This window comes from Pygoscelis adeliae, unplaced genomic scaffold (genome assembly GCF_000699105.1).
Source record: "Pygoscelis adeliae isolate BGI_AS28 unplaced genomic scaffold, ASM69910v1 Scaffold156, whole genome shotgun sequence".
NCBI lineage: Eukaryota > Metazoa > Chordata > Aves > Sphenisciformes > Spheniscidae > Pygoscelis > Pygoscelis adeliae.
Window position 1 is genome coordinate 5,146,262 of NW_008825016.1, and position 17,729 is coordinate 5,163,990.

A 17,729-nucleotide genomic window follows, 5' to 3' on the forward strand; every position below is an offset into this window, starting at 1 on the left:
TTCAATAAGGTATTACATGAACTGCATGTAAATGGCTTGAATATACTGATTTTTGTACACTTAACTATTGTTACTAGCTTACTAAATTATAAAGTTACCATGTGTAACTTTAGTAAGCTAAGGGTATAGAATTGATTCAAATAAAGGGTTTTTCAAATAAATCTCTAATCCAGAAAAAGAGTTACAAGAGAGTCTTCAACTACTTGTGTTCAGTTTTGGGCCCTGTGTTCAGTTTTGGGTCCCTCACTACAAGAAGGACGTTGAGGTGCTGGAGCGTGTCCAGAGAAGGGCAATGAGGCTGGTGAGGGGTCTGGAGAACAAGTCTTATGAGGAGCGGCTGAGAGAACTGGGGGTGTTTAGCCTGGCTGAGGGGAGACCTCATCGCTCTCTACACCTACCTGAAAGGAGGTTGTAGTGAGGTGGGTGTCGGTCTCTTCTCCCAAGTAACAAGTGATAGGACGAGAGGAAATGGCCTCAAGTTGCGCCAGGGGAGGTTTAGATTGGACACGAGGAAAAATTTCTTTACTGAAAGAGTGGTTAAACATTGGAAGAGGCTGCCCAGGGAAGTGGTTGAGTCCCCATCCCTGGAAGTATTTAAAAGACGTGTCGATGCGGCACTTAGGGACATGGTTTAGTGGGCATGGTGGTGTTGGGTTGACGGTTGGACTCGATGATCTTAGAGGTCTCTTCCAACCTTAATGATTCTATGATACTTTGATAACATCACATAAACATAGTAGAAATGTACTAACCGATCTTCAACAGCTGTAGCACCAAGTAAAATAAAATCTCTTTCTATCTTCTCATACACTTCTGCCAATTTCTTTTCCCGGTCCTGGAGGGCCAACTTTGCATTCTGAAGCAGCTTCTGTGCATTGCTATATTCTTCTGCTGTGAGCTTTTTATATGCAACGCACAACGTTCGCAGTCCCTCCTAAAGAATGTAATCAAAAGAAACAAAACGCCTCTTAGAAAACTCTTCTTAGACTTCTTGCTGGTGTTTATGCTGGAATATTTGAAAAATTGGAATGATTTTACAATTAAGATGAAGAGTCCCGTTACTTTTATAGTGAAGTGAGTACAGTATAGCCTAGTACAGTATAGTCTAGACGAGAACATGGGTCAGCTTGATTCTGGGCTGCCCTGGAAGCAGTTACAACCTGAGGGACAAACCTCAGTCCTCCAGAAGAGAAAGAGCTCACCCACCCAACTGGATGTATGAGATTACCAGGGAAAGGAAAGTCAAGGTAAAGGTTTCCTTCCCTATGTGTATAATTAGGCAGGACGAGTCAGAATAAATAACAACAATATAAATAGTAGCTCTGCAGAGTCTGATTTTGATGCTGTGTTGCAGCAGAGACAGGGACAAAACATCACAGAGAGTGCTGAAAGTGAAAATCCAACTCTGCCATTTCAGTCAAGTGAAAACTAGAATTTAGCTGTGGGTGTTTCAGACTAGCTCAGACTTTTGGACTGTGTGATGAATAAGAAAGGGAGTATATAGACTGTGTAAGCCAGGAAGAAACTGCTACAACACAGAAAGGAAGTTTTGCCACCTCAAATATATTGCCTCTCACAACACCATTTAACCGGCACTTTATCTGCATAAACTTTAATCCAGAAGGTCATTGTATAGTTACTTATTACCAATCTGTCCTGGTTTCAGCTGCGACAGAGTTAATTTTCTTCCTAGTAGCTGGTACAGTGCTGTGTTTTGGATTTAGCATGAGAATAACTGGTAACACACTGATGTTTCAGTTGTTGCTAAGCAGTGTTTATACTAAGTCAAGGACTTTTCAGCTTCCCATACTCTGCCAGCAGAAAGGCGCACAAGAAGCTGGGAGGGAGTATAGCCAGGACAGCTGACCCAAACTGGCCAAAGGGATATTCCATCCCATATGATGTCATGCTCAGTACATAAGCTGGGGGGAGTTGGCCGGGGGCAGCAACCACTGCTCGGGGACCGGCTGGGCATCGGTCGGCGGGTGGTGAGCAATTGCATTTGTTGTTGTATTTTTACTTTATTTCAATTATAAAACTGTTCTTATCTCAACCCACGAGTTTTCTCACTTTTACTCTTCTGATTCTCTCCCCCATCCCACCAGGGCAGGGGGAGTGAGCGAGCAGCTGTGTGGTGCTTAGTTGCCAGCTGGGGTTAAACCACAACACAATCCAAGAAGGAGAAGTATTAAAAAATCTCCCTGACTCTTGCTATTGATAAGGGCAGGTGCCAGGTGGCTTCCTGTATCTTCTTTCAGACGCTTCTGTATGTAGGAGCCAGCCCTATTTCCAATTATTCAGGATGAAGAAATAGCTCTTGGTCTGGATTTCTCTCTTGACAGACATTGGATGGATACGATACGTAAACACTTCTTTCATTTTCACTAGCCTCCTTCACTTGTAATTATCAGACAGCTGTTTCATACAGTAAAGCTTAGCAAAGCACTTTGGCAAAGAGTTTTGAAGTTTCCCTTCAAAACAAAACCAGGTTAACGCTGTAGGTAATTTTTCACATACCTGTAATAATACTTTGTTTTCAGTCTGAGTACTGGATGCCAGCAAATTTTATCCCATTTATAAGACTGGCAGTCATGTTCCATTGCAATGGATTCTGCATATTTTTGGCAGAATTCAATATTTCACAACTCCAAATACTACCTTTCAGGTAAAACCAAGTTCTGAATGTCTTTTAAAGATGATCAGGCAGTTCATAGTTCATTTTTAGCAAGGAAAAATGTAAGTATAAGGATGATCACTGCGCTGTTTCCCTATAAGAAGCGCATTTGTTGCTACATTGTACTCTAATGGATTTTCTCTCTTAAGAGCTTGTAAAAAAGCAATCAAAGGCAGCAAATCGCAATTGCTAAGGCTGGGGGCTGAAAGCAGGGATGAGATTTTCAGTGAAGTTTTTCACTTTTCTTTCATTCCAAAGTTAATTCAAACCACCACAGTTGTGAAAATGCCATACTAAAAAGCTAATTGATGACCTCTGGTATAACATACTGTTGTGCATATCCAATGCGCTCATATGTCACCACAACTGCCATTTGGAAGATGAGATGGAGGACAGATTCAAATAAGGGAGTAACACAGACCGCTATGTCTGTGTGCACTTTGGCATAGAATAATCTCGGTGCCTGGGAAAACAAATCTGTTACCAGATCAAGCAGGAGGTAAGGACACTTAATTTTTTTTTGACACTAATATCACATGAACAGATCAACAAAATGGAATCTTACCACTGCATTGCGTTCAACTCTGGATCGTATTTGGTCAATTTTGCCTTCTTTAACTCTAGGAAATATGGAAGAATCTGCTCCCTTACAAAACAGAAATATATCACCTAAAAGAGACAGCATATGGAATTCAAAATGGTCAAATATATCTTTCTTCAGAAAAACATCCAAATTACTAACTCTTCAAAAAGATTCCTCCCGACTTTTTTATAACATTTGCAGTCCTGCTGGTAGCCGGTCCCCTTTTTTATAACGAAAGGCACATAGACTGTGATTAATGCTTAACTCTTTGATAAACCTGAAATAAATTCAAGAGAAACAAAACCATCTAAGAAGAAACAGAACGTGACAGCCCTACCTGTTGAAGATTTAACAATTACACTCATTCTCCGTCTCACAGAATCAAAACTCAAAACCTCTAATAATTCAAACCTGAAACAGAAATAGAATATTTTTTAAACAACTCTGCTTTTCCAGATCCCTAAACTGGTTATTACGACTTCAAGCGTATCAAATAAAACATGACTTCTAACATGGAAAATTATGTTGAGTACTGTGGAATATGGAACTAGTACAGAATGAAACAGCAGGTTACAAATAATAACTAGGGGAGGCCCTCAGCTCCTAATTACTTGAAACAGAATTTGTGTGCATGGTGTTTGTAGGCATCTTTGGATGTATAGTCAATGCAATTTATTTAAGCAGAAGACCAGAAATCTTGCAGTAGAGCACTATACTGCTTATGAAGTAAGTAAATTCCTACCTATAATACATAGGCATAGCCTTAGAACTTGAAATGCGCAGGTTTTTACACAGAAGTCTTTATTTAATATTTTTCTAATTTTGACTATTCCTCTCTCTCAAAAGTGCCCACCTAATTTCATGAATCTTGCTCAAGTGTTGACTGACAAGTTATTCAAGTGAAAAAACATTTCTTTTTACTGGTTTTACATTTGCCATTGTTTTTATGATTTGATTTTATCCCATGTTCCTTTCCCTTCTGGGAGGAAAAATGAACATGAGCTCCTGTTGTACTGTTTCTGTATAATTCATCAGTTTATATACTTTTATCATTTACTCTTACCTATTTCCTTTTATCTAAGAGAGCCCCCCCCCCCCTTTTTCCAGCACAAACGTAAGCATCCCAATCATTAATCCCAATCTCTTCAGGATTCATCTGTTAATATTTTGCTTATAAAATATATCTGCTTATTTAATTAGATCATCCAGTTCTAAGTCCTTACAACAGCCTGGGATTCAAACCTGTGCAAGGCCACAGTGTTTATTCCATTAGAAGTTACAACAGATTCTAACAAGGAGCTGGATCAGGCCTATGCCTACAAACTGCGATGCATTTTGGAGAAAATTCCTAGTAATTATAGTGCTTTCATAAATCACCGAATTATACCGACTCCAGTTCTTGTGAGTTGAGCCACAAAAGTCTGAAGTAACCTTCAGGAAAAATGCTCCATATTCCCCTAAAAGGGGGAAAAATAACAGCAAGGTTCCTATATTTGTGCCCAAAGGTCCCTGTGTAGTTAGCAGAGTACACATGCAGTAAGACACAGATAAACAATAGCCTTAACCAACAGACATCTATAGAAGTGTAAGGTAACATTTTCAAAAGTATCTACATCCCATTAAACAGTTGTACTACTTAAATGTTATTGAAAATTTTGCTCATATTATGGTCTACAAGATTTATTCTACACGTCAAAGGAAAATGACAAAAAAACAGTACCTGTTTTAAATTTTCTTTGAACCAGCTATAAAAATTTATTCTATAGATATTACCCTCCTGTAAATTATATGGATTATTTGTGAACAACAAATGGGGTACATACCATTTTCTATTAAGAAAATATTATTCACCATATAACAAAGGAGAAATAACCATAGTACCTAAAACTATTAGGAACTATCAGATTAGGTCATGAACCCAACACCACACCTTTGTTGTTGTATTAATATTTCATATTGCATATACTGTCAAACTAACAGACTAAGTGAAAATATTGAACTACAGAGCCTATCAAAATTATAAATATTAGTAGATCATTTCTTTTTCTACTAAAATGTACAATTTCTGACTTTTCCGAATTAAAAATTAATCTATAGGGAAAAAAGAATAATTTATTAAACACATCAGTAAAAACACATCACCTGTCTCTTTTGTTATATTTTTAATCACTCACTTCTCTATGTTATTTTCCCGATTTAAGATCTCCATAAAATTGTCTTTCAGCCTTAGATAGGTGTAACCAAGTCTGTAAAACGAAACACACATCAAGAGAATGAATACAACAAATACGACATGCTTAAACTGGATAATTATATAAGGACTTAAGACCGAGCTTATCTTCTGAAAAAAACCCAAACGGTTTTTATTTGACTTATGACTATGAGTAATCATGACTGTGTGTTACAAAAATCATCAGCTCTAGCTGATTTGGTGTTTGTTATTATGATTTTTGTGCTGAAAACAATTTTGAACTTCAGTGATTAGATCTCTAGATTAAAAAAGTATAATACCTACTTACACACATACCTCTGTATTCCCTCAACTAAAGCAACTTCATCAGGTGATGATGAAATATATATACAAGATCTTCTTGAGAGCTGGTTTTTCTTCAATCCATCTACGCTGTCATCATCTTTTACCTGAACAGTGTGGCAAAGACAAAGAGCTCGGAAAAAGAGTTCCTCTCTCTCCTGAAAAACAAAAGGAATGGTTGTCATTATGTGTGATCACTTTCAAGTACTCCTGTGAAAACTTTTCTTTTGGAAGGTTAGCAATGTCACTGATTGCTACTATTTATTACCAGATAAAGGCAGCGTCACAGGTCATCTGCCCTTTAGAGGGAGCCAAGTCTTTCCCAGTGGTAACCACACAACTGCTTAATAGCTGTTTAGTGCTACCTAGCATTGCCATGCAAGTCAAGCTGCTGATGCCCAAAAAAGACAGTGTGCATTCTGTTGCCTCCTCTGAGTGCCTAGATGTGGCTAAAGGTTTTTTTCTTTCCTTTTGCTTAAACTTTACCAACCTGTATTAAATACTAGTCAAGGCACAATTTTAGGAGTCCTGAGTCCAGACAGAGGGACACAGCACCCGGAGCAAAAGCGTTCACAGCCTTTACAGATCTCAATTTCTTACGCAGCTTGAACACCTCTCAGAGCTACATAAAATAAAAGGAGCGTGGACATTTTGGCAGCTGGAACCAACAACTTCTATGAAGTTTCAGATGGCTTGGTAATGACAGCTTCTGACACCAGAAAGAGATTTCTATTTCATAGATACCTGGCTGTGTTCTACCTGTATCTTTGTGTCTGAATCTTAGTCTTCTGTGCTGTTCAACGCAAACTGTCTGTGTCATTGTAATTCCAAGATAAAAGGCACGGTGTACCTTGGGACCACATTCTGAGGGCCATGGATGAGAGCCATAAGGCTGTTGAATTACACCAACATATTTTAAGAGGCCTTGTTTTGCCGTAGTATGTATGGCCAAAGTATGATTTGAGACTGTATCGATATATTTTAAAATATATTGTCCTTTGGCTATGATTATCCTGCCCATTTACACCCTGCTCCTCAGTTGACATGTGAAGACTCCTTAACTTTCAACTAATTTTGCTTTACACAGCAAAAAAGCCACAGCACATACATGCCGTGTGTAGCACATTTCAGATGTGGCTATATTAAGCACATTTAAAAGTAATTTAATTTGATCATAAACCATTCTCTAGCTACATCTTCACTCAGTGATGACTAAGTAAGTGTTTGCATTGAGCGCTCATTTTCCCCTTCGAGGAGTTTCCTGCCTTGCTTTCCCCATTGTAGCTAATGTTAAACGAAAACCAGCTATTATGTTTCTTTAGCTATTAACCAGAGAAAGTTCTATATTTTTGGGTTTTATTTAATTCAGTTTTACAGACGCAGTAAGCTGGGAAACTTCCTGTTACGCCTTTAAATCTTACTCTAAACTAGGAAAGGAAAATGTCTATGTTGTGATGCTTTTCCTACCGTTATCTACTTTGATTAGTGGAATTCAAGGATGTTATATTTCTAATATTCCCTTCATCAGCACAGTTCAATTTTCAATGTTCCATTGTAAAAAACAAGAACCTAGAAAGAGTCATCATACCTTTCCACTTCCTCCTGGAGAAGAATCAATCATATCAATGCCTGTACAATCGTGAAGAATTTGGCCATTGCAGATAACATGTGGTACATAAACGTGCCCTTCAATGCAACATTCTACAAATTCCATGTTGTTCTCAGTTAACGTTCCTGTTTTGTCTGTGAAGACATACTCAATCTGCAAATGAACACAAATTAAAAACAAAAAAAAAGAGATTTTCCAAGGTCTCTTAACAAAACTGAGATTATTACTGGGTTACACCTTCCTTCAAAGATCCTTATGCAGGCTCTTTCAGAAAGGGAAGACAACAATTTCTTTTGGGAGTTATCTTCCACGGAAATGTGGGCCCTGAAAGATTTTACCACACAAGAGTATCAGCAAAGCTATCTTTTGCCTCATAACACATATAAATAGTGTGTCTAACCTACTTTCACTCTTCTCTCAAGCTCCTTTTTGGTTATTAATGTCTTTCTTGGTGTAAGACAGATATTTATGGAAACAAAATGCACACAAATTCCATTTCCTAGGGATCACTATTTAATGTATGTGCCTGGATTTGGATCAGTTACTGTCAGAATGGTCCTTAGGGTAGTATCAGAATTCCACACACCAATTACATTAGTTTAAATGAGGACTCTGGACTAATGGTCACATACAGTTATACACATGGGTACTGTTATTGCCCTGGAAACATTCCTTTCATCTCAATATTGAATTTTTCATTAATTTTATCTTTTACAATGAGGCCTAGCATTTAAGGATAACAACATCAGAAATAAAACCAAAACCTGAACTATAAACCAGAAGAGCTAGATTGGCACAAGTTCAGTTTCGGATATTGAATATAGGTATTGTATACAAATTGCATGTACATATTTCATAAACTGAGAGCATTATGTAAGGATAGGAATTAAACACTGGAAGTAAGGCAATTATTTAGTATTCATCAGACTGTTTAACAAACTTCAACATTTATCAAGAGCATCAAACAAAATAAAAAACAAATTCTGCTCTCAGTCATAAGAGTAATTATTAAATATGTGAACTTTCCTCCTAGATTGACTTTTCTAATATTCATTAATCTGAAAAGGCAAGTTTCCAAATTTTCCAGTGGTTTGTTTTCTGTTGACACAATACCTGTATTCAACTTTTTTCAAAGTGGACGGGATTTATATGGATTTATTTCATCTCAACTCCTATATTCAGTTTCATAATACACTGAAACAAGATAGAAAATGCTATCAAGCAAAGGTCTCTTATTCATTCAGTGTGCTGCTTTGGGATCAACACCCGTTACATGAAAAAAGGAATAAAGCGTGTATATCACTATGACAGTATTTACTACAACCACAAATAAGGATTCGCAATCAAAGCCTTCATTAGAAATACAATGTATAATATCTTTCAAAAAGGTAGAAGCAAAATTTAGTTCATTGGATTCGTACTAATAATGCCAAGTACTGATGAGGGTCCCATTCTAGGGACGACACTTAACTTTAGTAGTAGTAAGTTATTTTTTATAACAATCACAGAATAGTTGAGGATGGAGAGCACCTCCAGAGGTCATCTGGTCCACCCACCCTGCTCAAGCAGGGCCACCACGACCTGGTTGCCCAGGACCATGTCCAGAAAGGTTTTGGTTATCTCTAAGGATGGAGACTCCACAGTCTGCCTGGGCAACTCAGTCACCATGACAGTAAAGCAGTGTTTCCTGATGTTCAGACAGACCCTCCTGTTTCAGGTTGTGCCCATTGCCTCTGGTCCTGTCACTGGGCACCACTGAAAATAGTCTGGCTCCATCCTCTTTGCACCCTCCCTTCAGGTATTTACATACATTGATAAGATCCTCCCTGAACCTTCCCTCCTCCAGGCTGGACAGTCCCAGCTCACTCAGCCTGTCCTCACATAAGAGATGCTCCAGTCCCTTCACCATCTTTGTGTCCCTTCACTGAACTCTCTCCAGTATGCCCATGTCTCTTGTACTGGGGAGCCCAGAACTGGACACAGTACTCCAGGTGTGGCCTCACCAGTGCGGACTAGAGAAGAAGGATCACCTCCCTCCACTTGCTGGCAATACTCTGTCTAATGCAGATGAGGATACCATTCGCCTTCTTTGCCATAAGGGCACACTGCTGGCTCATGTTCAACTTGGTGTCCAGCAGGACCCCCAGATCTTTTCCTGCCAAGCTGCTTTCCAGCTGGGTGGCCCCCAAGGTACACTGTGCCCCGTCATCCAGATCATTAATGATCAGTCCTGGACCCAGTATTCACCCCTGGTGTACACCACTAGTTTCTGGCCTCCCACTAGACTTTGCACTGCTGACCACCACCCTCTGGGCCTGGCCATTCAGCCCGTTTTCAGTCCACCTCACTGTCTGCTCACCCAGCCCATAATTCATCAGTTTCTCTACAGACAGTGCCGACTGTCTCCCACAACAATAAAATACTTGGTACCACCTTTCATCCAAATAGATGTGTTTTTCTCTAAAAGCTTAATTACTAGTTTGGCTGTACAAAAATAAGGAAACACACCATCCTATTTATTGATCTGAAAACCTGTGAAAACATTTTTAATTAACAGAGATTCTAAATATTTTCTCAAAAAAATACTCATGTGTGTCTGTGTCAAGGTGATGATTTTCTTAACACAGAATACTAAATATAGAATTTCTTTTGGAAAATGAGAGTGATAGTCAATCATTTTACTGGATGAAACGTCAGTCTGGAGATTTGACGTCAGTCTAGCCAGACAAAAAGGTTTTTTCCCCCATCTGACTTATACTGTAAGGAAGTTAGATGCTTATATAAATCTCCCTCTATAGTCAATGGAGAGAAATTGTTACTTTCTTAAAGTGTTTATCCTTTATTAATACAGTAATACTAATTGACTTCCACTGACTGGCTGAGAAATCAGAATTTTTTATTCTGAAAATCAGAAGATCGCACATTTTATTTTTAAAATTAATCAGCACTGCAGAAAATGCACACTAAGCTGCAAAAAAAAAATTTGAAGTGACAATTTTAAAATAAAAAATTATGGTAGAAATAGTTGAAAAAATTTATCATTCCATGAAATTTACCTGTCCCAACTCTTCATTGAGGTCAGAAGTATTCACCAGTGGTCCTTCACCTGTGTCCTCATCAAACATTTCCTCATCCCATGTAAGGAAATAAGAACCAAGAAATTTCTGCATTTCCACAGTGACATACATGGATACAGGAATAATGTAGTTGAAAAGAACCATGAATGCAAGGAAGTCTGTAAAAGCTCGAAGAAACTGCCAAAGAAACAAGATGAAAATATTGATTTTTCATGTACCATCAAAAACCGAAAGATGACTATAGACATTTGCAAATTATTTTTTTCTAATAACTTCCAAACAGTAAGTAACAGCTTTCACAGCTCACAGTTCAGCACAGGATGTGTACCTTCATCATTTATAACATCACAACTAATTTGGCATGAAGAAAAAAACTTTTTTGTTTTAAATTTGTATTTTTCTTTACAGACAATACAGGTGTAGAGTACAGTTACACAGCATTGTTGTAAAGTTCTAGAGCAACAAATGAGAGTGGTGAACACCTGTATGAGAACAAGGAAAACATTAAAATGTACATTCATAAATTACCAGAAAAATACCGTAAAACTACAGTAAACTCATTCAACGATTACCAAATTACAAATTTCAGGCAGCATTTCATTAATAAATAAAGGGTTTCCCTTCCTTCTCTCAATACAAGCAGAATGTGTGCACATAACCTGGCTCGATTTTTTCAGTGGTGGAGACTTGTGGGAAGTATAGTCAACCTGCTGAGCAGGTTGAGATAGGGTTAGTGGTGGTAATAAGGAATCTTGGCTAGCGTGTGCTCATCATGCATTTAGGGTAAAAAAGGAAATTTTCCCCTAGTGTGACTGGGAGGATTTGGTGAAATAATATTATGCTTTCTGTGGTGCTGGGTTCAGTTCATCACTTTGGATCATCTGGGTATCTGTTCTGGATTATGTCCTTGCTCCCGTAAGGACATCGGACACTGGCAACTCTGTTGCTGGTGTCTAGTGCTCATGACAGAGTTACAGAGCTATATGAAACTATGCTTTTGAGCGGAATTTTTACAGAGATCCCTACAGCAGATTCTTTTGAACACGTCCATTATATGACTGCCAATGGTTATGGGACTCCTTTCAGTCCTGTATTTCTCTGCAAGAGGCCAGTTCTTTAGTAATTCACATAAATGACAGGAAACTTGAATAGACATCCATGAGGCTTTTTATATTAAAACAGACATTTTCTCATCAGTTAAATTCATGCATACAACTTAAGTGCAAAAATTTAATATACAAACTTTCTACAAATACACTGTCACCATTGTTAGCAAAAAAGGCAGCAATTTATGACTGGTAAGTAAGCAGGCTGTATATACTTTTTAGTAGGATTCTTATAAATTAAGCATTTAGTGAAACTTCTTTGGTATTTTAAGTTATTTCCATACCAAATTTCTCTTCCTTTCTGGCTCTGTTTTCTGATTATACCATGGCTCATCACGAAATGGTTCACTCTGCCAAACATACTTCAGGACAGTATTTATTAGTGCTTTACTGATGAGAATACAGAGGTATACAATAAGGAATGCATTCATTGATCTAAAAAAAAAAAAGCAAAATAAGAATTCCATTAGCATGTAAACTACAGAGTTTATTAAAAAATGTTATACTTGTGCTTCAGCCGAACATTTGCTGCAAGTCTAACAATGCTGTGATGTTAAATAATTTCTCTACATTGTTTTCCCAATGAAGAAAAATATCATTGAGGACCATTTTCTATTTAAAATGTTAACTGCTGTAACTGTTTCCAAAAAGTGTGAGACACATTACCAAATCTAGTCTGTTAGTGAAAACAATAGCATAGATGGAATCATGACAGAATAACCAGGCTTGTATCTGCAGACCTTTTTATGCCATTTCTCTGAACCAGTATAAAAACACTCACATAAGTACTTTTCTAGAAATATAAATCTATCGAGAACATTTCGCTTATTGGTGTAATGGTTTAACTCTTTCTAGACAGATCTAGAAAAAGAAAGAGCAAGAACACTTCGCATTTAAAATTATATTTTCATCAATGATGGGCATAAACTAACAGCATGGGTTATACATCAATAACAGTAGAAAGAGACACATCATCATTGCTGTCACTGCATAAGGGAAGGGCTGTCAGCTGGTCAGTACATCTTGCCTTAATCAATGACATCTTTTTTTTCACAAGGTTGGACACCTTACTCAGAGCTGATGATTTCAGATAGCAGACTAGGACTAGAAAATAATTCTATTTTAAAAAAAGTAAGGGACCAACGTCAGCTCATTCCTTGAGGATAGCACTGTCTTCCTTTCCCATCAAATGTGCCTGAACAGAACTTTTAATTTTAGCTAAACCATGGAAAACCTGCCACAGACAGGCTTGGTGTTACTGAGTTGATCCAAAGTGAAGTGCATCAAAAAAGTTATTTTTACTGAATTCAAGACTTAATTGCAATGAAAAGGAATGTTAGGATATTGAAGCACATAATCGTGGAAAACTGTCAGTAGGTGTACTCTAACCAGTGAAAGAAAAGTCTTCTGGAACAGCAAAACACATCAAACCTTAAAAAGGTAAGCATGACATTAAGGTGGCTTTTTATTTTTAACACTTAACATTGAATAATAATTCAGTATTGAGAACCTCATTTATACGGCATTATATGACTAATTTTATAAGTAAAAAATGTTAAACAAAAAAAAGCAAATTGTCAGTCCCTCTACCTCTTTTTTAATTTAAATCAATGAAACATACGCTTTTAGCAAAAAAAAAAAAAAAAATTAAAAAATCCCCCTTTATCCCTTTTATTCACCATTCAACCATGCAGTTTTTCACCCGCAAAATAAATATTAGAAATTTTACTTTTCTACAGCAGATCGCTTCTGTGATTTTGCCTGGTAATTTAATGCCATCTTAGTTTCCATGCCGGTGTAGATAGCAACACCTGAAATTAGACAACTTGTTTTACTCAAGATTGCACAGTACAGTAACTTCATAAAAGTACAATTCACTAGATTATTATACTGTCATGTCTTTAAATTCTCTGTAGTCTGAAGAAAAAGAACAAAGGTTTGGATGATACTCAAAAACGAGAAATGTTTTTAATATCTTGGTTCGTAGAGGGAAATTTTAAGCGGCATTTACATCCCATTCGAGAGTCACAGTTCCCAATTTCTAACATGTTGCTATGTATCAAAGCCAAACCAAAGCTGGGTTTTGAATAAATCCCTTGTGTTTGTAAGTTCTTTTTTTGGCCTTAATTTTAGAATCTAAGTCATACATTGTAAAAGAAAATCCAGATAGGGCTAAACTACAGGATACATCCAAGAAGAATAAAAGGCAGCCATCGATTTTCTTGCTTCAGGAAAATTTAATAGTTCGTGAAAAGAGTGATCTTGTAATATTACCAATTTCCTGTTGATAACACAGATTGAGACACTAAACTTCAGAAGATCAAATACAACAACTAAAAGAAGCTGTAGACCAGAAGGTAGATTTAAAGTACTTATTAAACCAGCACACCTGTACGTTGCTAAAATAAAATAATTTAGGATATGGATTGTGCTGGGGTAATGGCAAATACTGCATGTGTTAGGCAGACCAGAAAAAATCACTCATATTAGGAACATCTCTGCCCAATACACAAGTTAACAGAAATACTAAAACCATCCTCTGAAGTTTACAGAAATACTTACTACAAACTAATTATATTAATTCATCTATTTCAGATTACATTTAAAAGCAAAAGAGAACAAGTTTAAATTAATATATACTTTTTACACTCTTTTTGGAGAAGTTGCACGATTTTGGTATTTTAGGCTAAGCAGTAGTTCATGGCTATCTACGATCTTCTTTCTTGGGCGTACGGAAGTTGTATATGATAGAGGATGACTTGGATCCTTGTCCCTTTTGTAACGAGCCAGTCTTTGCTGGTGACAACAGAACTACTACTCCCACTAGGCTTTCTTGAATTTCCAAAAAACATATCTCGGCTTGTGCTTCCTACTTCTGCTAGAATAGTCAAAATTTTCCACGGAATGAATACAATTCATACACACAAAATACACTGGCTAACAGAAAGTCTAATTTTGATCAGGAACTGTTTAAGTGGATTTTTTTTTTTTCATCAGCCATATTTATATCTGATTGGGGTATCTGTCTGTTTTGACAAATGAGCAAAACAGATTTAAAATTTTTCGACAGGCTCATTAACTGCTTTGGGACAACAACATTAATTCACAGTGCTCGTTCAAAAGCCATATATTTACATGAAGAGTTGAGTCATCTTCACTAATCCTTGAAGACTAAGCTATAAAATCCCCCTCCCAAAAATCTCTATAGTCATTGTACATCATTAATAGTTACTTTACTGCAATGAGAGCAATAGTACACCTTATAAAAAAGTTGCAAATCAAGTGATTCAATAGAAATCATATGCTCAGTAGTAACTGTAGGGCTGTAACCTTGTTAAACGTTTTCTTATTACTTCAGGGTCCATTTAAATAATCAATAGAAATATTTACCAAAGATTTTTTCTGTATTCTTTAAAGTGGCTCCTCTAAGAAGCAGATTTTCGGATCCTAATGGCCTGCAAAAGATAAGGATTACAAAATATAAACATTTAGAGAAACAGCAGACCTTAGTGGAAGCCACGTGAAACAGGAAATTAAGTTTTACTCAAATATTTTTATTTTGTGTAACAAAATTACTAGGCATATTTAAAGCTTTTAAGTGAAAATTAAAAATATACATATAGATGCCTAAAATTTAAGCTCATAATTTCACAATTCAGGTCTTAAACCAATGCATCTAAACACCACATATATAGGTACCGAAATACAGACTCATCATCCTAATCGTAAGGCGCTTATTTTTAAAAATACTGATTCAAGTTTTTTTTAGGCTTATATAAACTATAGTGTCCTGCATGTTATAATTACTTATGAAGGACAATACATTCTTCCATTTTATTTTACGTATAAATGGCATATAAGGTGTTGTTTGATACTTACTGTATGCATTTCAAAGCATAAAGATGAATATAGGTAAAATAATTTATTGAGGAGTAGGGGAATTAATTTAAGGATCCGCATGCAGTTTAAAATAATATTTTGGAGCATGATATGTAATACAAATCACCATATGAGTGCAAAACCAAGGACGACTTTATAGACAGACACCATGCAGAATTGTCGGACTCTATCCATACATCAACGGAAAAAAAACAAGTCGTAAGTTCAGTATTTCTGAATGTTATTCAGTGTTCATGTGGTATGAAACCACCAAAACTCAAGAAACTCTAAACAAACAAAAACCCCAGGGCCACAACTCTGATGTAAAACCTGAGACTAGTTCTATTTAAACCAGTGATGTTGTATGAATGATTTGGATTATAAGACATTATACCCCAATGTAGTAAAAAACACCAATTGCTCTAATAGTGCTATTCAAGGAATAAAGTCTTATTGCCACAGATTTTCTTCTCGTGTTATACACAGATCAATCTACTGCTGTTGAGACTAAAAAGGTATTTTCTGCTTATTTTCCTTTCCTCTCCCCCCCAAGTTCATCTCCAACCAACTTTATTAGTCAAAAGAATCTTTAAAGTGAAAGAAGCAAAAAAGACAGTTCTCATAGCAAACTGTGATAGAAAATCATGTATCTACAGACACACTGAGGTTAGGAAGGCACTTAGCTAGAATGGAGTAACTTCCCACACGCTGGGGTCTAGGACATGACCTGAGCGAGAAGCCTTTCCCTCCTATTGCTTTGCCTCTTTGTGGCAAGGACCTGAACAAAATCAGGTACAGCAAGTCTCTTCCTTGCTGGTAGACAGAAGATCCTAGGCAGAAAAGACAGGAAGACTCGTGCCTCTTTTGTACTGCTTCATTTTTCTTCTCTATTTGCTGGACAAGGAATGTCCTGGGCTACAGACTGCTCCTTGAGCAGAAAGCACCACGACTCCCTTCGGGATGAAACCTATTTGCACAGGAGGCAGACCCTTCTAGGTGCCAGACCCAGGGTAACAGATTGCCATCTCCTGTCACACAAAATGCATTTCCCTGGATGTTGCCTTCCTGAACACACACAACATTGTGGACATTTTAGACAAATGTACAAACATCCTTAGTAAGACTAAACATGATACTTGGCACGTTCAAACTCTTCAATTTCTAAGAAGAAAAATGAGAGAAATACACAAGTGGTACTATTCATATTGTTTAGTGCACTACCGAGACGCCATGCTAATGGGGCAGTATTGTACAAGTACTGCCAAAATCCTATCAACATCATTTACAAACTAAATACATGTCAAATAAAAACTGAAGTTGAATAAAGACATAAAAATATAAAATAAGAGAAATCTATCCGATTAGAAGATGAAATATTTATGATATATGAAATAACAGTCTGGATACTTCTAAGAGAAAAACGTTCCATCAATAAGACAAGGCAGCGCAATGTTGGTGAACCAAAGGTAATTCTCATTATTAATGCTTATTCAACCCTGAAAATGTTTAAATGTGTAGAAACTCTGGATTTTCCCTACCTTGCAGTAGGCTCATTTCTATCATGGTAAACATTTATTCGACCAACAAATCTGCAAAGGAAAAACACAATTAGTTTAACAGCACTACTAATTTGTATATTCTTATGCATATAATGTCCCAATGTTTCAGTTTTTTTAATGTACATTATAAGGACATACAATTCTCTCTCTCTGTAGATATATATACCACTCATGCATATTTAAAAACAAAGCAAATTACTCTCACTTTTAAAAATATATGTGAGAATAGATTGAGAAATATTTTCTAGAAAGTATTTGTTACAGTGAGCAGTTTTCAACTGAACATGCTCTGATTATCCAGAACATAAACAAAAACTTAGAGACACATATGGTTATATTTAAAACGTAAATAAAAAAATACAGAGAACCGTAAATCAATGTAAAGTTTGTGTATAAAAAGATAATGAGATTACAAAATTAGGAAAAAATCTTCTAAGTAGATCCATTAGCAAGACATAACAAGAAATCTTATTCCCTAAACTACCTGAGGTAAGCCAGTGTAATTACTACCCTTTACAAAACCTAAAACCTACAACTGAGTTAAAAAAAAAAACAAACAACAAAACAAAAGCATAAACCAATAAGCAATTTTCCCTCTGAATATCTCTAAGTACATTTTATCTGAATGTGGGGGGTTGACCCTGGATAGCAACTAAGCACCCACAAGCCTCTTGCTCATTCCCTCCCCAGCAAGACAGGGGAGAGAATC

At 36.7% G+C, this 17,729-nt stretch overlaps 1 protein-coding gene across 1 annotated transcript in view; it reads right to left on the minus strand.

The window, feature by feature from the left end:
- Positions 1-17,729, minus strand: part of ATP11A (ATPase, class VI, type 11A) — a 143,340-nt gene that overhangs the window by 27,608 nt on the left and 98,003 nt on the right. Inside the window, exons 8-18 of the mRNA XM_009326312.1 lie at positions 17,000-17,050; positions 14,973-15,037; positions 13,312-13,393; positions 11,867-12,017; positions 10,456-10,653; positions 7,379-7,552; positions 5,785-5,948; positions 5,432-5,503; positions 3,595-3,668; positions 3,240-3,343; positions 753-934 (exon numbers count right to left, since the gene is read on the minus strand). Coding sequence (XP_009324587.1) covers positions 753-934; positions 3,240-3,343; positions 3,595-3,668; positions 5,432-5,503; positions 5,785-5,948; positions 7,379-7,552; positions 10,456-10,653; positions 11,867-12,017; positions 13,312-13,393; positions 14,973-15,037; positions 17,000-17,050 — 1,317 coding nt within the window. The remainder of the gene's footprint in view (positions 1-752; positions 935-3,239; positions 3,344-3,594; positions 3,669-5,431; positions 5,504-5,784; positions 5,949-7,378; positions 7,553-10,455; positions 10,654-11,866; positions 12,018-13,311; positions 13,394-14,972; positions 15,038-16,999; positions 17,051-17,729) is intronic.